Source organism: Sceloporus undulatus, chromosome 2 (assembly GCF_019175285.1).
Source record: "Sceloporus undulatus isolate JIND9_A2432 ecotype Alabama chromosome 2, SceUnd_v1.1, whole genome shotgun sequence".
In the NCBI taxonomy this organism is placed as follows: domain Eukaryota; kingdom Metazoa; phylum Chordata; class Lepidosauria; order Squamata; family Phrynosomatidae; genus Sceloporus; species Sceloporus undulatus.
In genome coordinates, this window is record NC_056523.1 from 13273922 (window position 1) to 13298891 (window position 24970).

General features: G+C 44.1%; 1 protein-coding gene across 1 annotated transcript in view; it reads right to left on the minus strand.

Annotated features, from left to right (window-relative positions):
* LOC121923761 overlaps positions 1-24970 on the minus strand; it is a 61919-nt gene that overhangs the window by 16744 nt on the left and 20205 nt on the right. Inside the window, exons 6-9 of the mRNA XM_042454499.1 lie at positions 20205-20237; positions 15602-16111; positions 10672-10907; positions 5805-6329 (exon numbers count right to left, since the gene is read on the minus strand). Of these exons, the coding sequence (XP_042310433.1) occupies positions 5805-6329; positions 10672-10907; positions 15602-16111; positions 20205-20237 (1304 nt within the window). The remainder of the gene's footprint in view (positions 1-5804; positions 6330-10671; positions 10908-15601; positions 16112-20204; positions 20238-24970) is intronic.

Below are 24970 nucleotides of genomic sequence, written 5' to 3' on the forward strand. Positions count from 1 at the left end.
GTCAACAACAAGACCCACATCCTCCACGATCTCGTGGAGGACTCAAACTGTGACCTGGCTTGCATTACCGAGACCTGGCTAGGGCCTGAGGGGGGATGTTGTGTGGGCCCAGGCCCTGCCTGCCGGGTTCTCGGTGAAGGACCAGCGCAGGTTAGGTGGGCGGGGGGGGAGTGGCCTTGATACATAGGAACACCGTGTCCCTCATCAGGAACCACATCCGACAGACGTCTTATATTGAGTGTATTTACCTGACCCTAAAGGCTAGGGACAGTCTAGGGATTCTGTTAGTGTATCGGCCACCCCGTGCGCTAGCGGACTCCCTTAACGAGCTGACACAGCTGGTTGCAGATCTGATGTTGGAGACGCCCAGGCTACTTGTCCTGGGCGACCTCAACATCCCTCTTGCGGCCAGCTACGTTCCATCTGGTGCGGCTCGGGAATTCATGGAGACCATGACGGCCATGGGCCTGTCCCAGCTGATACAGGGTCCCACACATTGTGCAGGTAATACGCTCGATTTGGTCTTCTGTTCGGATGCGGAGAATCCGTGGGCAGAAATAATCAATATTTCCCCCTTGTCATGGACGGATCATTTCCTGATAGAGGCAAAAATCAAGGTCTCTACCCAGATCCCCCCCGGGGGTGGTGGACCTATTCGGATGGTCCACCCTCGAAGGCTGATGGAACCTGAGAGGTTCCAAGAGGCCCTAGAGGGGTTCATGGTTGGAAGCGACGGCGACTCTGTTGATGCCCTCACCGGTATTTGGAATACCGGTCTCTCAAGGGCTATACACAGTATCGCTCCCAAGCGCCCTCTCAGGCCCGCTTCCAAATGTAAGCCCTGGTATACAGAAGATCTCCGGGCAAGGAAGCGGGAACTGCGACGGCTAGAGTACCGTTGGCGGAAACACCTTTGCTTAGACGACAAGGCTCTCCTAGACCTTCTGTTAAAGGACTACGGAGAGGCAATACGAGCAGCAAAGAATTCGTTCTATGGTGCTCGTATTGCGTCCGCGGAGTCGCGTCCGGCAGAGTTGTTCAGGGTGGTCAGGGAGTTAACTCAGCTCCCTCCCGCCCTGAACCAGATCCTTGAACCTTCTAAGGCCTGCTGTGACCTGTTTAACGACTTTTTTGCGGATAAAACCTCTCGTATAAGCGAAGGTCTTAATGCCGACATTCAAGCAGAATCGAGGGTAGAGGTGTCCAGAGCCTCCGTGGACTCAGTTATACTGGATCGATTTGAGTTGGTGAGTACCGATGATGTGGACAAGATCCTCGGAAGTGTTCGGAAGACAACCTGCTCTCTCGATCCCTGTCCCTCATGGCTAGCGGCCCAGGGGGGACCGGCGGCAACTTCGTTGCTACGCCGGATTATTAACACATCTTTGAGGGAGGGCCAATTTCCATCAGAACTTAAATTGGCCATTGTTAAACCTATATTAAAAAAGCCCTCCCTCGACCCCCTGGTACACAATAATTATCGGCCAGTGTCGCTGCTGCCATTTTTGGGAAAGGTGATCGAGAGGGCAGTTGCGATCCAACTTCAGGCGGTCTTGGATGAAACGGATTATCTGGACCCATTTCAAACTGGCTTTCGGGCGGGTTACGGGGTTGAGACGGCCATGGTCGCCTTGGTCGATGATCTCCGTCTGGGCATCGACAGGGGAAGCGTGTCCCTGTTGGTGCTCTTGGACATCTCAGCGGCTTTCGATACCATAGACCATGGTATCCTTCTGGGACGCCTGGCAGAGGTGGGAATCGGGGGCACTGCGCTCCAGTGGTTCCGGTCCTACCTCTCTGGGAGGTCCCAGATGGTGCAGCTGGGAGACGTGTGCTCCGACGAGCGGCCCCTCAAAACTGGGGTCCCTCAAGGAGCCATTCTGTCTCCCATGCTATTTAACATTTACATGAAACCGCTGGGAGAGATCATCCGGAGACATGGGGCGCGGGGTTATCAGTACGCTGATGACACCCAGATCATTTTCTCTATGTCTCCGACTGATGCAGTGACTGAAGATGGCGTCTCTCCTCTCGTGGCCTGTCTGGAGTCAGTAATGGGCTGGATGAGGGAGAACCGACTCAAGTTGAATCCAGAGAAAACGGAGGTACTCATGATAGGTTCCCCTGGTCCAGGAATGGTGGTGGTTCCACCTGTCCTGAACGGGGTCACGCTCCCTGTGAAGGACTCCGTGCGCAGTCTGGGGGTGCTTCTTGACTCGTCGCTTCACCTGACTGCTCAGGTGAATGCGACGGTCAAGACCACCTGCCATCAGCTTCGGCTGATTCGCCAGCTGCGCCCATACTTGGCCCAGAGGGACCTTGAAACTGTTGTACATGCTCTGGTAACCTCGAGATTGGATTTCTGCAATGTACTCTACATGGGGCAACCCTTATACCAAACCCGGAAGCTACAGATGGTGCAAAATATGGCAGCCAGGCTGGTCACTGGAGTTCTAGGGCCAGCCATATAACACCAGTGTTGAAAGATCTTCACTGGCTGCCTATTCGCTTCCGGGCCCAATATAAGGTGTTGGTTATCACCTATAAAGCCCTAAATTGCTTGGGCCCAGGATACCTGAAGGACCGCCTCTCCCCATATATTCCGTCCCGCACCCTCAGAACATCCGGGCAGCAACTACTAAAGGTGCCGGGGGCCAGACTCTCTTCCGTTACTAAACGGACCTTTTCCATCGCTGCCCCGGCCCTTTGGAACACGCTGCCCGCCGAGCTCCGCTCGACTACCTCCCTGGCCCAATTTAAGAAGGACTTGAAAACCTTCTTATTTCAGCAAGCATTTCCCCCATAAAAATTCCTAAGGGCCTCCCACCTCTTCCGTGGCCATGAGGATGGGCTAATGGGGTTTTAGCTGTTTTAACTGTTTGTTATTTCTATTGTATAATTGTGTGGTGTGATTTATTTTTTTAAATCTATTGTATGTTTATGCATAATGTATGTAAACCGCCCTGATCTGGGGAAGGCGCGGTATATAAATAAAACTTTTATTTATTTTATTATTTTATTATCATTGTCATTTTATAATTTTTCCTCCTGTATGTTTTTTTTTAAAACACCCTTGCCTGATGAAGAAGCCAGTGGAGCTTTGAAAGCTTGCACCATGCCTTTTGTGTATTTTGGTTGACCAACTTAAAGGCATCCCTGTTTTGTGGATGTTATTGTACTACTACTTGAAGGCTTTTTCAAAAATGCCTCTAAGGATGACTTTTCTTTCCCCACCTTTTGAATGGTTACCATTTAGAAACCAGACATTTGCTGTTTTCAAACACAGTGCAGGTGGCCGGTAAGGCAGGCTTCTCTGTTCTCCCCTTTTCTCTCTGTTCTGCTGTTCACAAACACTCAATAAGAGATTTGCTATTTATCTTATCTGTTGCAACCAGACACACACATCTACAGTAGAATTGCCTAGACCAGAATCCTATTCTGTCGTACATCAAGTTTTATTGCAGCATTTACTGCAGAAAGGTTATAGCAGCCTTCTCCGGCCCTCCTTCACAAGTCTCCCAATGCTGCTGCTGCTAAAAAACCTTCCTGCTAGACAGAGGAAGAAAAGGGAAAAAAGAGTTTAGATGGGCATTAAAAGAATTTGTCAGAAGTTTTTTGTGGGTTTTTCGAGCTATGTGGCCATGTTCTGTAAGAGTTTATTCCTGACATTTCACCAACATCTGTGGCTGGCATCTTCAGAGAATTTGTCAGAAGCTTACATAACTGAGATATGCTTGCATTTCTAAATGTTCAAGTGAAATTGTAAGTTACTGCAAAGCTAGAAATTTGAGGACTGAAAGAAAATGTCATTGGTGGTGGTGGTGGTGGTGGGGAGCAGAAATTGTATGGAAGGAAATACTCTCATTTTGCCCATCTTCCAAAACTACACCTCTGGGTTGATACATCTGCTTACAATGTGGGATTTTAAGACTGCCAAGGTCACTTAGGAGTGGTGCCACACCAGAACCTGTCCAAAAATATGGAAAGGCAGGGCAGATCTTATCCAAAACTACTTTTGAGTGTTCTAATGCACTGCTGTGGATAAACACCTTTTCTTTCCTGTCATGGCGTCATTCAAAGCCTCTCCTAGAGCAAAAATCCAATGTCTGAAAATGCCTGCAGTACTTCAGGAGAATCTACCGTTGGATTTGCCATTAAAGGGGAACATTAAACTCCCCCCTTCCTAAGGTTTCCTGTAAAAACTAATTCCATAACAAAACAAAACAAAACAAAATTGTGATTGAAGTCACCTCTAAATTAAATTTCCTGTAAGTGTGAGTCCATGGAGAGTTGTTCAAGAGGAATTTGCACCTATTCTCCCGCTTCAATAAAGGGTGCACCTACACTGTAGAAATAATGCAGCTTGACACCAGTTTAACTGCCATATCCTCCATTTTACAGAATCCTGGAATGTGTAGTTTGGTGAGGCACCAGCAGGCTTTGGCAGAGAAGGCAAAAGATAATAAACAATAAATAAAACTTTTATTTATACCCTGCTTTTCTGCTACAGGAGCAATCAAAGCGGCTTACATGGTTAAAAGGCACAGTTTGTACAATATTATATCTACCCCCCCCCTTAAAAAAACGATTAAACACATTAAAATTTAAAATCAATTGTTAAAATACTGATAATAAATACTGGGAAATAGTAGAATGATACTAAAGGTGGGGAGAAATCATTAGTTGACTGTTCTAAGATGTTGTAAAATTTCAAATCCTAATATACCATGATAGGATGGAGCTGCAGGATGTAAAGTGGTGTCAAACTGCATTATTTCTACAATGTTTGTTGTTGTTTAGTACCTTGAAATCATCTCTGATTTATGGACTGTAGAACACTTTAGAACACTTCTCAGAAACTGGAACGCCCAGCGGCAAAGGCGGTGTTCCAGAGTGCAATAAAATGGGGTTCTTAGCCCCATCCTGTTCCGTGCGCGCCTGCTCACATTCACATTTCAGAATGCACAGGGCCCATTTCAGGGCCAGTGCGATAAACTTCCTAGTGGGTTTTTATGGCTGAGCTGGGATTCAAACCCTGGTCTCCAGAGTCATAGGAAATTATCACAGCAGGACCAATTCAGCAATAATTGTGGTGGTGAAAGCTAACACATCAGTAGTGCTATAGCGCTCGATATTTTCGCATAGTCATGCAGTAGCATGATAATTACAACCTAAATGCCAAATAATGAGATTGCATTCCGCAGACATCCATGAATGAATCAGTAGCACGTTGGAATTGACTGTTTTGTGCATGCACTTTTTCAGTGCTACAGTGCATGTCTGCAGATCATGTTTCTGTCCCGCAAGGAATACAATGCAATACAATAAAATGTATTACTCATACTTCACCACATTCATTTAGTCCAATGTAAACAAAATCGTATCCCATATCTCAAGAGAAGTCAGAAAACCAATTCTGTCAATGAGAACGGATTACCTCCACTGAAACATAGTCTGGGTAAATGTGCCTGGTTGCTTCCCCATAGTGCGAATGAAGCACGATTAACTTTCACACTCTCACAATTGTGCTTCATTTGTGCTATTGAGAAGAAGCCATTCATGAGACTTCCTGGTGAATGGTTTGTTGCCGCCGTGTGCTGGTTCTTCAGGGGAGAAGTCTTGGATGAGTGCAATGTTGTCTGAAAGTCTTCAGCACGATTATGCTGGGATTCTGCCTTTTACTCCTGGTTTTTCCCCCGCTGAAAATCTCCATAGTGCAACACTGAAAGCACTGCATCATGGTGGCCCATGGTGTAGTGAATTCCACAGTGTAGATTCATCCAAACTCCGTGGTCATGTCTTACCTTGTACTCCTCGGCAGCCTCCTCCACAGGGACCACCAGGTGATCTCGGTGCTCCTTGGACCTGTCGCACACCACGCAGATGGGGGTCTCATCCTCCTTGCAGAAGAGCTTCAGGGGCTCCTGGTGCTTCTCACAATCTCCCTTGGGGTCTCTCTTCCTCTTCTTTACTTGGCAGCTGAGTTTCTGGGTGATTTCTACAAACCTAGCCAGCTGCCAATTGGGGATGACATTCCTTTGCTGGATGGCTACTCTGCATTGAGGGCAGGTGGCCCTGTCCTCCAATTGCCTCCAGAACTGGGTCAGGCAGTCGTGGCAGAAATTGTGCCCACATTCAATGGTCACAGGGCTTTGCAAATACTCCAGGCAGATGGTGCACAGAGCCTCCGTGCAGAGGTCCTGGAAGTGATCTTCAGCAGCAGCCATGCTCTTGCTGTCTTGCAAACAGGACAAAGCTTTGATTTCTGGGCGTTTCCCTTCTAGGAAATGAAGCACTCGCCACAAATTGTGATGGGCTGGAGGAACAGCCTGTAGATAAAGAACAACTATTTAAAGTAGAAATTAATAATAATAATAATAATAATAATAATAATAATAATAATGTAAGTGGACTAGGCCGCAGCCACTGTGGTAGTCATAATGTGTGGAGAGTTCTAGAAACCCCCCTTTGTGGGCTGTGAATATGAAAGGCAATAGAGTGGTGGCAGGCTCTGATAGGTGGACTGGAGTGTGTTATCAACTGCTAATTGGACATAATGAAACTGTATGAAGACCAAACTGCATATAATAAGCCTGTTCCCACTGGGCATCTGGGTCCCTGCCAAAGGCACCCTTGAGCACTCAAATTCTTTGTTTGGGGTTCTAATAAAGATCAGTATCTTGAATCAGAACCGCATGGTCATTTCCTACTTGTCCAGCTGAGGCTACACCTTACAGATGCAAAGGTGACACACTGTTCATCTGGGTCCCTGCCAAAGGCACCCTTGGATACTCAAGTTCTTTGTTAGAGGTTTTAATAAAGATCATATCTTGGATCATAACCGCATGGTCATTTCTTACTTGTCCAGCTGATACTGCACCTTACGGAGGCATAGGTGACAATAATAATAATAATAATAATAATAATAATAATAATAAAAAACATGGGGCAGTACCCAAACAGAGCATGTGTCTTAGGGCAGTACAGGCCGCCCCAAAATGGCAGGCTGGAGTTGCCCATTTTTTACTGCAGAAGGATGCTGCAGCCGCCAAACTGCGTGGCATTCCTCCACAGTAAAAAGAACCTGATTCTTCCAAGTTCTTTTTGTGGCGTGTTGCGTACATCACGAGTACACCATTGGCAAACTTGTGACGTACGTGACATGCAGGCATTGCACAGCGTTGGTGGCAACATGGCGGTGCCCATGTGGACAGGATGCTGCCATGATGCTGCTGCCCATACATACTAGGGTTCCGGAGCGTGTGGTTGCCGTGCGCTCTGGAACCCTAGTTTCAGCGCCAGTGTGCCTTGTGTTAGGGCGTGGAAAGACGCACTATGTCCACCACGACCACCTACAGAGTTGAACCACGTCGACAGGACGCCAGGGAGAAGGCATCTGAAGAGATGTCTGCAAAGGTATTCAGGCCAAGAAGGAAAATATTCCTTTACCACTGCAAACGGCCTTGAGCTCCCGGCTTGAGAAATAACGACAAAAGCACTTCAAGCCTTCACTCTACACAAGGGCTTTAATAAATAAGTTACTTTGCCAACCAAACAACCATAACAACTAAACAGATAGGCAGTTACATAACAACAACTGTCATAACTGACACCAGTAACAACCCACTCTGAGGCACCAACTGTCTCACTCTCAGTGACAGTTGAGAATTGACAGTTGCATCAACATTCCAATGATGCACTGTTTAAATGCTGACACATATAACTGCCACTAGAGCTGTAAATAACTTGCACAACAGCTCCGCCTAGTGGCCACATCCATGTCATTTCCTAACACCTCGGGCCTTATTTGTTCTTTTAAATCAATGCACGTTTTTAAGTGATATTATGTTTGTTAATCTCTTGTTCTCCGTCTCAATCCATGGGGAGAGGCAGGCAAGAAATAATAACAACACACTGAATACACTCTCGGAATTCAAAACAGCATTGAAGTTCAATCTGTTCCAGCAGGCTTGTCCATATGATTTTTAAACTGTGAATTTTCAATGATGAATTTAAAACGTGTATTGTTTTAATATGTGTACGTTTTATTTGTCTTTTTAAACTGATGTGTTTTAACCAATTTTTTGTGGGTTTTTTGGGCTATGTGGCCATGTTCTAGAAGAGTTAGTTCCTAGGAGTTAGTACTCTTCTAGAATATGGCCACATAGCCCAAAAAACCCACATAAAACTATGGATGCCAGTCATGAAAGCCTTCAACTTCACATTAACTGATGTTGTTTGTTTGTTAATTGTTGTTGTTCCTCGCCTCGATCCATGGGGGATAAGAAATAATGATAATAGACAGTTTGCAATAATTTATGTACATATACATATGAAATGGGGGGGAAAAGTCAGGTAAGCCTGCTTATTTAAATAAACAGTGGCACACTACAGACCATCCTTAAAGGACAGTCTGGCAGCGGTGCGGTTTGTGCCACCAGCAAGCCACAGTGGATATACCGCGAGGCTTGGTGGCGGCAAGAAAAAGAAACTGCAAAAAAGCATCTTCTTTTTGCATCACGCCAGTGACACCGCAGTGGGCCATTGACGCACTCACAACATCACCTGGGCGCCGCAACATGCAGACGGTAGTCATACGTTACGTCAAAATGGCAGCGCCTGTGTGAACAGGGCACCACTATTTTGTAGTTACTCAGTACATACTAGGGTTGCGGGTGGAGTACATACTTGGGTGCCTGTCTGTAGCGGGCCTATGTAACAAAACCATTTTGAACATTCCAGGGACCACATGAAAACTTCTTCCAAAGTGCATCCAAGGATGATTTATTCTTTCACTAGCCTTCACTTTGCTTACAATTTTCATTTTGGTGGTCATACATAGAGATCTATGCTCTTACAAAAGAATAATGGAACTAGCTGGTGAGACAGACCTACCTGCTTCCCGTTTTGCTCTGTTTTGCTGTTCATGCATGTTCTGGGACAACATAAATGTTCTTTGGATATTCGACAAACCCCCCCTGAGAACAACAGCAATAAATGCCACAACCTCTTGAACACATTTATCCCTTCTGGAGGAGTTCTAGGTCTTCCACAAAGGTTCTCTACAGACCAGGATGACTAAACACATAATGCGCATGGGTCAAGGGAACTTTTTCTCTTTCTGAAAAGGCCTTTCAGTGGATGTCTGGCCAAAATCACAAAAACAAGCTAAAGGGGTGCCACATAGTCTGCCTCTCTTTCTCAAGGCATATTAGTACTCCTGGCACACCAGTTTAATCAATGGGAATCAGACACATCTTGTATTTTGGAACCTAGATTGTCAGATCATCTATCTGAACTGTTAGAGCAGCTGCTCATAAATAAAAATGTGTGATGGATTATTTTTTATCATCAATTTGCGGTCTCAGTGTTGGTCTAGGACTCTGGGGCTCAAATCTCTGCTTAGCTCAGCCTGAGAGGAAAGCAATGGCAGATCTCTGAAGAAACTTTGCCAAGAAAACGGATGCAGGATCATTCCTATCATCCTGCCCACAGGACAGATTAGGAGGCTGTGCTGGTGAATCAAGGATCCAGCTTTATGGAAGGAAATTCTGCCTCCAACCCTGACAGACTAGAATCTGAGCAGAATGAAAGCCCTGAGCTCTTGGCTTGAACAGTCTAATGTTATTTTTGAAAAGTTGCCCAATCACTCTTGCAATCACTCTTGCAGTGTGCATGTGCTGATGTAATTTTCTATCAAACTAAACTTTTATCACTGGTCAGTATGAAGAGAGATCTTGTAGCACCTTTGAGACTAACTGAAATAAAGAAGTTGGCAGCCTGAGCTCTACTTCCTCAGATGTATTTCTCACTAATGTTTTTGGTTATCTGCCAGGCTAGGTATCAACTAGCTTAACATCTTCCTTCAATTAAAATAATCAATGGGCTCATTCCCACTGCCGTTTGCTCCGAAGCAGGATTCGGGGTATATGCTCCTAGTTCCCACTGGAAATAGATTCTGATCCTCATTGGATTAATTCCAGTGTGATTAAAGCAGAGCAAATGCAAAAAGCCCAGGTCATTTTGATAGCAGTTTTGTAGAGGTTTTTTTGGGGGAAATCGATTCTGACACGATCCCTGACAGTGGGAACGCCAGATCAGAATCGATTCTTTCAGAGGGGAGGGGCAAACGGCAGAGGGATGTGTGTGTGTCCCATCCCTCCCCAGAGATGTCACAGACACATTCCTTTGCTGCCTTTTTGGGTTGTTTTTTTTTAAATATAGAACTAATTGCAAAATCAATAGATTGGTAAAGTAATTATTTGCAAGTATTTGCTTTATCAAACTATTGACTTTGCGATTAGTTCTATTTAAAAAAAGTGTCCTCTCTTTTCTCTCTTCCCTGGCCTTGCCTTGCCCTGTTGTCATACTCCTCCTTCTGCCTCCTCCTCCTTGCACCAGGCCTCCCTTGCCTCTCGAAGATCTTCCCCATGCCTTGTCCTCTACCTTGATGGTCCTCCCTTTTACGATGCCTTGTCCTCCTTTGCCTTTAGGAGGGGAGGAATTGGCTGGAGCCCCCTCCTCTTCTTCTTCCTATCGTTGCTGCCATGGGCCCTCTGCTGGCCGCCATCGCCTCCCTCCTTCTCCCCACAACCTGCTTCAGGGAGGGAGGGAGGAGAGGAGCCAGGGAGAGACCCCCCCATCCCTGATTCCTCTGAGGTGGCCTCTCACCTGCTCCTCCGAGGGTCCCCCTGCTCTCTGCCATGGATGGATGCAGCGATCCAGGCACAGCATTGGCCTCCATGGGACCCCCGGGGGTCCCCCTCTCCTCTGCCTTGCCTGTGATTCTCCGTTGCCTTCTCTCTGAGCCTCACATTCTCTCATCTTCAGGTCACACTCTCTCAGAATCACTCTCAGCTTCAGGTCACATTCTCTCAGCCTACCCAAATTTCCAAGCCGGGCTGCAGCTTACATCAGACATGATTGACGGGGTTCAGAAGCAGAGCTCCTAGTGGGAGCGACAGTCTGCAAAAAACAAAACAAAAAACAAAACAAAAACAAAAACAAAAACAAAAGCAATTCCACTCCAGCAAGGAAAACATCCCCTTTCATTGTAGGAACAGGGGACTTTTTAGAATCACTTTCCAAACCGGGGTAAGAGTGTATCAGGAAGTGATTCATCCTGCCAGTGGGAATGACCCCACAGTCACTTAAAACTTCAGTCGAGCATTTAAAGATACAGTTTGGCCATCCTAACAAATGTGGCAGAGAAAGATAGCAAAGGGTCTGAATAGACAGGTCAAAATAAAGCTGCTTTGCCTCTCTTTGGAGGTATGCTGTTTAAATGACACACGCATCTTAAAAGGCCAGAAGCTGCACCTAAGCTGCGCTCTGGTCCTTAGGACTGGAGCATGACTTTGGTGCGTCTTCCGGCCTTTTAGGACGCATGTATCATTTAAACAGCATTCAGTAGAGTCTCGATTATCCGACATAAATGGGCGGGCTGATAGCTGGAGAGCCGAAAATGTTGGATAATCCGGAGGGTCCAAGAAAAGCCTTGAAATCACTATGAATTGCAAACATATTGAAGTTTTATTGCAGTAACAGTAAAAGTAACATTGCAGTAACGTTATAGGAATAACATTGTAATGTATAAACAGTCCTCTAAAAATGTAAAGAAATCACTGATCAACATTGTGATGTAAAATATGTACTGTATAAACAGTTCAGTCCTCTGAAAATGTAAATAAATCACTGAGCAGTGATGTTGGATAATCCGGAATGTTGGATAATCGAAGGTTGGATAATTGAGACTCTACTGTACCTCCAAGGTGACCCAAAGCAGCTTTATTTTGGCCTGTCTGTTTGGGTCCTAAGAAATGTCAATACACCAAATACAAGAGGTTTAGGTGTGAACAATTTTGTATGTCTCTGCAGGTTATCACATATGGCTTTTAAACCACATTTTCTATGGGAAGGAAGTGGCTTTGGCCAAGCTGATTGCATGACACCGCCTCCCACCCATAGCTACCATGTCCGCCAGCCATCGTTTTTCATTCATGAGGGAAACCCATGATTGAAAGCGCAATTGCACAATATCACGAGTGCGAAAAGCTGTTTCTGGAGCATTTGCATAATTGTCAGTGTCCACTCCTTTCCCCCTTTCCCCCCCTCAACCTTGCTATTCTTTAAAAATAAATCTGAGTTTTTCACACAATTTCAGAGTTCTTCAGCCCCAATTGAAGTTAAAAAATCTTTTTAAAAGCTTAAATCGGGGCTACAGAGCTCTGGAATTGCGCCAAAAAAAAAAAAAAGTTGGGAAAACAAACAAACTAAAACTCTGCTGGGTAGGGCATAAGGTAGGAACAGTGCAGTTAAGGAGAGGACCGGAAGAGAACACAATGGGGGTAACAACCCTGGTCATGCAAATGAAAGAGAATGTGGTGATGGCTGGTCTGCAATCAGTATGCTGCCATTTTTTTCTTGGGTGACTGCAGTGAAAAAGGTGCGATAATCTCCTAATTCTCTGCTGAAATGTGGAGACTGAAGGAAATGTGGACTGTATCACTAGCCTGAGTGCATACGGTACATGACTTCCCTCTTCATCCCTGCTTCCCCTCCCCTTGTATTCTTCATGCTGTTCCTTATGTTAGATCTTCAAGAAACTTATGTTAGAAGTTTCTTGGGATTTTTGTTGTATTTTGTTAGCTTGTTTTTGCAGTTTGTTAACCATCGTACAAGTTGTGGAGCTAACAAACCCAAAATAAAGTTTTATTTGCTTGAAGCACCCATATTAACAACTATCATACATTTTGTTCAGCATCCTGGCTGTAGATATTTCCTCCACTTTTATTTGCTTTCTGGAAAGAGGCACCCAGTTACCTTTCCTTTTTGCTTCTTCTCTCCAGTGAGGTGTATATTCACTACTCAAGCCTGCGTCAGACCAAGTGGACCAGCAGACTTTATTCAAGGGAAGCCCTTTCCTTGTTCTCAGCCTGGGAGCGATGGTCCTGAAGCGGTGTGCCGCCAGCGATACTAAGGTTAGGGACTGCACACCAACGGCATGGTCGCTAACCCTAGCACAGCATGGTAGCAGCATCATGGTGGTGTCCCGTCCACACAGGTGCTGCCATCTTGACATAAGCGATGCGCAGCTTATACACATTGCTGCGTGTCACTTACATCATGAGTGCGCTACTTGTGCACTCCTGACATCCGCCAAGCAACCCAAAAGGAACCCGGCTTTTCTGGGTTCTTTTTACTCCAGAGGGACACCACACGGTTTGGCAGCTGCAGCATCCCTCCGGAGGGAAACAGGCCGCGTCAAGTCTGGCCTTTTTTAAAGGTATGTTCTGGGCCAAAATCAAACAAAGCAGGGCTTCTAAGACCTGAAGAGGAGGGTTAACGATCTTCATTACTAGTATTACACATCTTGAAACCCATTTGTGGCAAACTGCTTTATTTTTTACTTTTAACATCTCTAGCTAGACACATCTTCCTCTGCCCTACAGTAATTCATTAACTATTAGGACTGCTTGAAGAATGCAATCTAATAAAATTAATGCAATCTAATAAAATAAAATAAAATAAAAAGAACCCATCTTGTAGGCAGGAATAAAATAGTTGTTTTTCCTTAAAACTGCACTGAGAATTAGAAGGTATGTTGGGTGGGATAGATTTAGAATGGTTGGAAGTAGATATAGAGGAAGTAGATATGAGAATATGGAATATATTTTTAAGAACTTTACTAGGAAAGAAATAAAAATTATTGGAAACCCACTTATGAAAAATATAATAGAAATATGGTAAAAACATAAAAAAGAGTTAATGAATGAAGATTCAATAATAACACCAATAATAATGGAAAAGAAATTCCCAAAGAACTTGAGAGGATTGTTAGATAAGGAGTTAAAGGAAAGGAAAATAGACAGAATAGAAGATTGGATAGATGTAAGAATAGAAAAAGGAAATATAAAAGAAAAACTTATGGGAATAAAAATTTCATGGTTTCACTATATGCAAATAGAACAGTGGATTAAAAACTGGAGGAAAAGGAAAGTAGAAAAGAAAAAGTATACACAGTTTGAACAAATAGTTCAGAAAGGAAGAGAAATGGAAGAAAATGAGAATATAAAAGGAATTACTAGTAAAATTTACAAAATGTTGATGGAGAATAAAGGAGGAAAAATAAATGGAAATATTTTAAAGGGATTATGGGAAGAGGAATTAGGATGCAAAATAAATGATAAGGAATGGGATAGAATTTGAGAACAAAGACATCTGAAAAATTTATCAGTTCGGATAAAAGAAAATTATTATAAGTTGATTTGGAAATGGTACCGGACTCCAGTGAGATTACATAATATTAATAAGAATAACTCAAAAAATTGTTGGAGAGGCTGTCAAGAAGTAGGGTCATATATGCATATGTGATGGCAATGTAAATATGTACAAAATTTTTGGGAAAAAGTGCTATTAGAAATAGAAAATGTTATGAATATGAAAATAGATAGAAGACTGAGTATAGTTTTGTTATCGTTATACAATTCAGAGAAATGGAAAAAAGAAAAAAAGATTTGCTAACAAGTTTGCTTAGAGCAGCGAGATTAATAATAGCAAGATGTTGGAAAACGAAAATGGATGTAGCAGTGGAGGATTGGTACAAAGAGGTATGGAGATTAGCTATTAATGATTAATTGACATGTAAACTGAAAGTAAAAAAAGGACTATGGAAAAGAAATGACTTTGAGAGGATTTGGAAAGAATTTGTTGAGAAAGTACTGAGAAAAGAAGATGGGAGATTACCTCCAGAAGTTGAACTGAAATTTTGGATGGAATATAAGGATGGAAATGGCTCCAGGGAAGGGGGGCACTGAGGGGCATATAAAATAATGTGTTAAAATGTAATAGTATGTAATAGAATGTAGGGAGATATTTGTTTATTGAAATATTATAAAAAAATTAAATAAAAAAAACCCTGCTCTAAGAAGGAGGAAGAAAACCCAAGAACTAGAGCAACAGACAGCAACAAACAGGTACTTTTCTTCCATCTCAGTCTGTCATAAAGTATAAGAACATGCAATTGAAGCAACTCTGTATAGTATCACTCTTGCATTTATTTTTTATATGTATTCCGCTCTTTTCCCAGAACTGGGACTCAGAGAAGCTCAACAATATTAAAAAAACAAAAGCCATAACTGGTCGACCAGCTGGTGAATCAAAATAGACCCAAGCACTTGGAACATAGAGTCCATTTTCCTAAATAGCATCTGCCTTATTGGGATTGAGCTTCATTATCTAGTCCATGATAGCATCCAGAGACTGGTCCAGCATCTGCAAAGCCCAAACTGACTCCAGTGACCAGGAGAAGTAGAACTGAATGTCATCAGCATACTGGTGGCATCTAACCTCCAAACCCCTAATGACTTCACTCAGTGGCTTCAGACACAATTAAATAGCATGCGGAATAAAATGGCCTCTTGGCACGCCAAAGCTGCCATGGAGGTTTTCAATCTGTTATGTACCTAGTTGAACAAATAGAGAGCCCCCATCTTTGCCATTGAAGTACAACCTCTGAGCCTTATCAGAGATAAACCCAAAACATTATTCAATCTTGCAGGATTCAGGGCCAGTGGTCAGCTTGTTTGGCTGCCTTAAGGACAAATTAGCAGGTGCCCGTCTCCCTGCACATTAAAGAAAGGAAGAAGGGTCTCTCCCATGAAGGAGGCTCCAGAGAATGTGTAGAGATGGCCTCCTGTATCAGCATCATAGAAGGCCACCTGCCCCCCAGGACAGTTTAGAGATACTCGGATTTTCTCAGGATTCCAATTTGGAAACAAATCAGGATGAAGAGGATGATTGGTAGCCCTGTATCCACCACTCCACATCCCTACAGCCCAGATCCCTCCCTCAGGAGCATAGACAATATTGCCCTTTCTCTTCACAGACTTTCTAGAGACCCCTGCAAGCCATTGTTCCTCCCTTCCCACACTGATTTCCCAGAAATGTCTGCCTGTAGTGAATTTCTCACATCCCAGCACACAACTTTGTTTGGTGAACCTCTCCACATTGTCGGGCAGGTCTTGATATTGGTCTACACATGTTACACTTTTCTTATCCCCAGATAGGATTAGTATGCGATGAGCTGTGTCTGGATCCAGAGTTACATTTGCTGTTGGAGTGGAGAGAGAAAATGAAGAAAGGAAAAAGAAGGATCATCAGCTGGGTGAATTACTAAGCTACTGACTCTATTGTTCTTATAGTTGGTGTGTGCCTTCAAATCATTTCCAATTTATGGTTACCCTATTGCATGGTGAGAGTGTGTGACTCACCCAGTGGGTTCCCATGGTAGAGTGAGGATTTGAACCCTGGTCTTCAGAGTCATAGTCCAATGCTCAAATCACTACGCCACTGACTCGGTCTATACACACTCAAAATTTCAATTTACTCTCAAATCAATAGGATTTCCATATACTACAATTAATAATATTTTATATATATCCTGCTTTTTTGCCATAGGGGCCCCACAGCTGCTTACTGTGCATTAAAACAATATGGCTCAAACTCTCTGAAATACATTTTTTTTAAAAAAAGGATTAAACACAATCCACTTAAAAACATTAATTTAAAACAGCAAAAAGCACATTAAAAGCTACCTGTTATACTACACTACCCCAGCCTGTTAGAGCTGAAGGCTCTAATAAGAATGTATTTACCTGCTGGCAAATAGAGAGCAGGGAGGGGGCCACCTGAGCCTCACTTCGCGGAAACTTCCATAGCCTGGGAGCAGCCACTGAGCAATAAAAGTATAGTGTCTAGATCAAGAGAAGTAATTGTGCCATTGTATTCTGCTCTGGTCAGGCCCCACCTGGAATACTGTGTCCAGTTCTGGTCACCACAATTCAAAAAGGACATTGAGAAAATGGAGTGTGTCCAAAGGAGAGTAACTAAAATGGTGAAAGGTCTGGAAACCTTGCCCTATGAGGAACGACTCAGGGAGCTGGGGATGTTTAGCCTGGAGAAGAGAAGGTTAAGAGGTGATATGATAGCTCTGTTTAAATATGTGAAAGGATGTCATATTGAGGAGGGAGCAAGCTTGTTTTCTGCTGCTCCAGAGAACAGGACCCGGAACAATGGATGCAAGCGACAGGAAAAGAGATTCCACCTCAACATTAGGAAGAACTTCCTGATAGTAAGGGCTGTTCAACAGTGGAACAAACTCCCTCGGAGTGTAGTGGAGTCTCCTTCCTTGGAGGTCTTTAAACAGAGGCTGGATGGCCATCTGTTGGGGATGCTTTGATTTGGATTTCCTGCATGGCAGAGGATTGGACTGGATGGCCCTTGTGGTCTCTTCCAACTCTATGATTCTATGATTCTAGGTTATAACCAAATGTACCAAATGGTGGTGGGACCAATAGAAAGCCCTCCCCTGAGGATAGACTCATATAAGGAGATATTGGCGCGGTACAGACTGCCCCAAAGGAGCAGGTTTGTGGCGCCCCTTTTATCTGCGGGTTGGGGGCACGGCAGCCTTACCGGCAGCCCTGCAGGTCCAATCCAGAATTTTTCCAGACCACGGAGCAGCACAATGCCGCTTCTCCATGGCGTGGAAAAGGGATGTTCTTGGGACTTCATGCCCCTGGACACCCCAGGAGCCGCAGCCATGGGAGAAAGGGGCTGCCCAACCCATTTCTTCCTGGCATCATTCCCAAAGGCATTTGGTTGCTGCAGGACCAATGCAGCACCCAAAAGGAGCTCCATTTCAGAGCTCCTTCCTGCTCCGCGCCCAGCCTGCCGTAAGTGGCCTGGGGCAGCGCAGAGACATCAAACATGTGCCAAGCTGTTTGGACGTGGCACATGCGTGATGTCATCATGGCAGATCCGATGTGGATGGGAGGCTGCCATGATGACAGTGCTGCCACATACTAGGGTTACAGGGCATGTGGATGCTCCGCCCCCATGCAACCCTAGTACGTGGACAGGCTGGCGCAAAGCGCTGGTCTGAACTAGGCCATAGTCTTTCAGATAGCCTGGACCGCAGTCACTCTTTTTCCAGCCTCTGCTAGAATCACACAACTACCCTCCTAACTATGACCCAAGTTATGTAATTTATTTTTTGAAAATATTTATATCACTTCATTTTTCTCATTTTAGGAGGGCAGGATGAGAAAGAAAGAAAGAAAGAAAGAAAGAAAGAAAGAAAGAAAGAACTACTACCCCACAGGGCTCTGTCCTAGGCCCAGTGCTATTCAACATCTTTATCAATGACCTGGATGACAGAATTGGGAGCATACTTATCAAATTTGCAGATGACACCAAATTAGGGGGAATAGCTAATACCCCAGAGGACAGGATCAAGATTCAAAATGACCTGAATAGACTAGAAAGCTGGGCCAAAGCTAACAAAATGAAATTCAACACGGAGAAATGTAAGGTATTGCACTTAGGGCGGAAAAATAAAATGCACAGATATAGGATGGGTGACACCTGGCTGAATGAAACTACGTGTGAAAGGGATCTAGGAGTCCAAGTAGACCACAAGTTGAACATGAGTGAACAGTGTGATGCAGCAGCTAAAAAGGCCAATGCTATTTTAGGCTGAATCAATAGAAGTATAGTGTCTAGATCAAGAGAAGTAATAGTGCCACTGTATTCTGCTCTGGTCAGGCCCCACCTAGAATATTGTGTCCAGTTCTGGGCACCACAATTCAGAAAGGACATTGAGAAACTGGAGCGTGTCCAAAGGAGGGCGACAAAAATGGTGAAGGGTCTGGAAACCATGCCCTATGAGGAACGACTTAGGGAGCTGGGGATGTTTAGCCTGGAGAAAAGAAGGTTAAGAGGCAATATGATAGCCCTGTTTAAATATTTGAAAGGATGTCATGTTGAAGAGGGAGCAAGCTTGTTTTCTGCTGCTCCAGAAAACATGACCCAGAACAATGGATGCAAGCTACAGGAAAAGAGATTCCATCTGAACATTAGGAGGAACTTCCTGACAGTAAGGGCTGTTCGACAGTGGAATGCACTTCCTCGGAAGGTGATAGAGTCTCCTTCCTTGGAGGTCTTTAAACAGAGGCTGGATGGCCATCTGTCAGGGATGCTTTGATTTGGATTTCCTGCATGGCAGGGGGTTGGACTGGATGGCCCTAGTGGTCTCTTCCAACTCTATGATTCTATGATTCTATACTACCATCTACAGGAAACAGACAGTCTTGCTGTGCTTTGAGCAAATGTGGATGGAAGCAAAAGAGAAGGTAAAAGAGGGGGAAATTTACACTCTCTTAACCAAAGTTGCTTCTCTATGAAAACTTTATGGTTCAATTAAACTGCTCTACTCACAGTTTCCCCAATTTCTATATATACTTGTAAAATCTGAACAGTGAAAAAAACTGACAGGAGAAAAATCAACTCCTTTGAAATGTGGTATTGGAGAAGATTTCTACAGATACTGTGGACTGCTAAAAGGACAAATAAATGGTTCCCAGAGCAAATCAAGCCTGAATTCTCCCTAGAGGTCAAGATGACTAAATGGAGACTGTTGTACTTTGGGCATATCATGAGAAGACAAGACTCCCTTGAAAAGACAATAATGCTTGGCAAGGTAGAAGGCAGTAGGAAAAGATGAAGACCACATTCCAGATGGATAGACTCACTCAAGGAAGCTGTGACCCTGAGTCTGCAAGACTTGAGCTGGGTGGTTCATGGGTAATGGGTGACTTAGAACCATAAGTTGAAATCGACTTGGTGGCAGTTAACAAGAACAACAACAATTCACAGGCATTTACAGAGGATACAGACAAAATGCATTTTGATTTTCCCATTGTTTCCTCCTTGTTCTGTGCTTTTTTTCTTGTCAGAAAAAAAAATCCATGAAAAGAATTGTTAGACAATTCCTTTCAAATGTATGCAGATGTGCTTTGGAACTAGTGGGAGTTGAAGAGGGAAGATTTTATGACCATTACTCACCATCTCAAATATCATCATAAGGCAGGAAACTAATGAGATCCTTGGATGTTGCTGAACTGCAAACACACTTAGTCTTAGCTAGTACTGTACAAGGAATGAGTTGAGAGGGAGTTGCAGCCCAGCAACATCCAGATGGCCTTACTATTCCTATGTTTGCTATAGAATTACTGACCCTTCCCTCCCTCAACTCTTTGATGGTTCCAAAGTCTGTGGGACAGAATTGTTTGACGCCAATGATACTAGCAGCTAAATTTGTAACCAGTTCCGATCCTTCCTATTGTCATCCATCATTAATTTACCTTTCTGCAGCTGTAGTCCAGGTAGTAGAGCATCTGGGTAAAAGAAATATATACACAAATTAAACACTACACAGCCATCCCAGCAATTCTGATTAACAAAAATATGTGTTCATACCATAGCCTTTATTGCTTCTTTTTTTCAAACAAAGAATTGAGCAAAAACTGGAACAAATCTGGCAGAAAAGGAATCCTCCCTATAACTATAAAATGGTACAAACCCCAGCATAATCTGTAAGGAAGAGTCTAATTAGGGGAATTTTAATTAGCTCAAATTGCTAAGAGGAAGGCCCTTACAAATACCCTTGAAACCGCTTCCCGAACTGTATACCAAGGGACCAAATTATACTTAAGAAATAGCATAGAGACAGGCTTTTTCAATTAGAGTCTAATTTTTATTAAAAGGGAAAGAAACACACAGCAGTAGACATATACACACTCATTCCAGACTAATGAAATAAAGGAAGGAAATTGGGAATAGATGTGAGGCAATACTAGGGTTATACTTACTCCAGTAGGCTTTTCCAGGAATCCAATGCAGTGGGATATGTTTGGGACTCAGTCCTGGGAGTGAATGACTGGGGCAGGAGCCAGATCAGAGTGTAGGAGGACAGAGCTTCGCCCAGAAATCCAGACTAGCCCAGTGAAGAGGCAAATCTGGGGGTTCTTATAGGCAAAATCTAGCCTCTGGCAAAGGTGCTTAATGTTTGGTTGTTTGGGCATTGTTAACATGGCACAGTTAATGCAGTTGGGTCTGACAACAATCGGGGAAGAAAAGAAGGGCAATGGGTGAGTCGTTAAGGTGAGACTATGAACAAACAGTTTGTATTGTATTAAGCTTGGAGGTGATGGTTTTCCCATTTAGCAACTCCCAAACCTTCTGTGGGGAATTTCCAAAGGTGTTGTTTTCCAACAGTCTTGTGAGGCTGACTCATCTGCCTACCTGACCCACTGCTTTGAAGATAATGGCAGCTAGCCTGGCAGGTCAGTTTTGAGGTCATGGGGGAACTCCACACACACACATCAAAATTTTAGAAAAATCGAGTCATAGAATCATAGACTCATAGAGTTGGAAGAGACCGCAGGGGCCATCCAGTCCAACCTCCAAGGGAGCTTGTTCCACTGTCGAACAGCCCTTACTGTCAGGAAGTTCCTCCTAATGTTGAGGTGGAATCTCTTTTCTTGGAGCTTGCATCCATTGCTCCATTGGGTCCTATTCTCTAGAGCAGCAGAAAACAAGCTTGCTCCCTCATCCATATGATATCCCTTCAAATATTTAAACAGGGCTATCATATTACCTCTTAACCTTCTTTTCTCCAGGCTAAACATCCCCAGCTCCCTAAGGCATTCCTCATAGGGCATGGTTTCCAGACCCTTCACCATTTTAATCATCCTTTGAACAGTTTCTCAACATCCTTTTTGAATTGTGGTGCCCAGAACTAGACACAATATTCCAGGTGGGGCCTGGCCAGAGCAGAATATAGTGGCACTATTACTTCCCTTGATCTAGACACTATACTTCTATTGATGCAGCCTAAAATCGCATTGGCCTTGTTAGCTGCCGCATCACACTGTTGACTCATGCTAACAAATCCTATGGAGCAAGACCCAGCATGGTCAATGCAGCTTACTTGTAGCTAAGACGTTTATCACACAAGGCTAGTAAAGTGCAATTACAGTAAGATAATAACATCTTGGGCAGGTACTTATCACTTATTGTTTTTGTCTCTTCTGTCATTGAAGGAGGGCATCTTTTCATTCATATTTCCATTGTTGCTTTGCATTTCAAGCATTGGCAGAGGGTATCTTTTCAATTACATTTCCGTCAATTAAAAGATACCCTCTACCAATGATTGAAATGCAAAGCAGCAACAGGAGAGACACAACATTGTGTGATAAGTACCTGCCAAAGATGATATTACCAGCATCATGTGATAAAGTGGCAAGTATATAAAAGATTGCACCGTACATCATGCATTTGTGCCTGGTTGGCTATTCATAGGATTCTGGTTGGCTCATAGGCTGGGATGCAGAAGGAGTACATTGGGAGGAACCCAGAAGAGGAAACTGCATACATCACATTGGATCTACTTCAACAAGTTGAGATCAACAAAGAGGGTGGGGTGGTCCCAGCTATCTCCAATTCAGGAATTTTCCAATGCCAGACAAGATTTGCTTTACATTTAACTCAAGAAGAAGAAGAAGAGGAGAAAAAGAAAAAAAATGATAAAGAAGCTTCCTCTCTATGGAATACCTAAAAGATATTCTCTCTGGCTTTTCTTCGCAAACGAAGATTCAGGAAGGACTCATCCCATGCTTTCTAAAAGATGTTAAAGTCAGCTAAAATGGACCAAATAGGGTAAAGTGGCTTATTTTAAAATTGCGAATCACTAGTCTCTTTCACATTACGCAGTTTACATTACATATTTTAACTGCCATGGTTCTATCCTATGGAATCCTGTGATTTACACTTTAATGAGATTAATGTAATTCTTTGCCAGAGAGGTCTAGTGCCTCACCAAACTACAAATCCTAGGATTCTACTTAAGGCCGTCATAAAGTGGTATCAAACGGATAAAACCATGTAGCATGAAAGAGAGGTTTGGTCCAAGTAAGTAAGTACCAAGCAACAGGCAAGATAAATGGCTCAGCTCCCTGCTGCCTCCAGTTTATACTTCTCCAGTAGTCCTGGCTGCATGAATCTGGGCTCTTTGAGAGGATGACCGAGCCTGGATGGCCTTGCTTACTTTTGTTCTTATGGGGGTTGAACTTTACTACTAGGTGTTACAAATGTTAAAATGGGTGTGATTCTCAGAACTTTCACTCACAAAACACATTCTGGGTCAGAAATGTTCACCAAAGGTTAGTCTATCCCAGGGGTAGGCAACCTGCGGCCCGTGGGCCAGATGCGGCCCGGCAAGGCCTTGGGACCGGCCCCCGGCCTGGTCCTGCCGCCGATTGCCGCCGGGGCCTTTGGGGGGCAATTGTCTATAGAAGCCTCAGAAACATGCATTTATATTTACATTTTTAAAAAATTCAGCAATTTTTTTCGCGTGTCCTCCATTTTTTTAAAAAAAGTGTCTTCCATTTGAAAATTTTGTCCTACATTTGTCCTGGTTTATTTATATATTTAATGTTTTTTTTTTAAATTAATTATTTATTTTTTGGCTTCGGCCCCCCAGTTGTCTGAGGGACAGCAACCCAGCCCCCGGCTCAAAAAGGTTGCCTACCCCTGGTCTATCCAGAGAGGGGTGGATAGAAAACCAAAAGCTGGTCTATCCAAGAGAGGGGTGGACAGAAAACCACAATTATCACTTCATTATTTCCCCTTGCCCTCTCCATTGACGCCCCCTTGTTGTGGGGGAGAGGCTTCTGTACCCTAATGATGTTGTGAGCTATGCTGGCGGTGGTATAATAGCCACTGGTAGGGCCTCCCATGCCAGACAGGTCACAACCGAAGGGTCTGACCAAGAGCGCCAAAGGGCAGGATGGGCTCTCTAGCCTTATGGCAACCATCCTAGGAGAAGGAAAACTCTAATCCCAAACCCGGGCAGATGGTGCTCGTCTAACCCTGTAAGGTCAACCATCTAAGAGCAGGAAACTCTAATCAAACCTACAACCCAAGGACCTCGCTGCCACCGTCCATGCTTGTCAAGGCCTCAGCAGACGAACCTCTGGTTTAAAGGGTGAGACCAGTTCTGTGCATGCTGTGCTCCACCAGAAAAATCCACTGCACAGGCTCGAAGGATACATCCAATCTCCAAAAAAGTCCTGTAGTGATAAGCGAGGGATGAAACAGCAGGTGTAAAAGATACACTGGAAGCTGCAGACCCAACTTTGCATGTAGGCGGTTCAGGACTTTGGTCGCTTGAGACTGACCTGGGGATGACAGTCTAGTTTGGCAGCATCCTGAATGACCAAGCAGCCTTTTTTAAGGAGAGCACTGCTTGCTCCATATGGAGAGGGGCCTAGAAAAGGTGGCCTAAAGAAAGCTCATCCCCAACTAACTGGTTGGCTAGCCGCGGCCAACGGGAATCTTCTGATGCGGTCAAACAAAGACAAAGAGACAAAGGCACACACCAGCCTCCAAAGGTGCAAATAGACTAACGCTTGCATGCTGGAACATCAGAACCATGCAAGATTCTGCAGATAGTGGACGTCCTGAGCGTCGTTCTGCTCAAATAGCCCATGAATTGTCACGACTTAACATTGACATTGCTGATCTTAGTGAAGTTCGTCTCCACGAGGAAGGCAGCCTTAAAGAACACGGTGCCGGCTACACACTCTACTGGTCTGGCAAACCCAAAACTGAAAATCATATTTCAGGTGTAGGCTTTATGATCAAAAACTCCATTGCCTCCAAACTCGAAACCTTGCCAACAGGACACTCTGATTGCATTATCTCCTTACGCCTCCCACATGTTGTTCTCTTCAGTATATATGCCCCAACTATGCAAGCCGACCCTGTGGAGAAAGACAAATTCTACTCAGACCTATGCCACCTTATACAAAAAGTCCCTGCAGAAGACAAAATCATTATCCTTGCTGACTTCAATGCCAGAGTAGGAAAGAACTTTGAAGCCTGGAAAGGTGTTTTAGGCAAGCATGGTGTTGGAAACTGTAATGATAACAGACGCCTCCTGCTAGAGTTTTGTGCAGAACAGCAGCTGACTATTACAAACACTATCTTTCAGCAGAAAGATAGCTTGAAGACAACCAGGGTGCATCCCCGATCCAAACACTGGCACCTCATTGACTATATCCTAGTG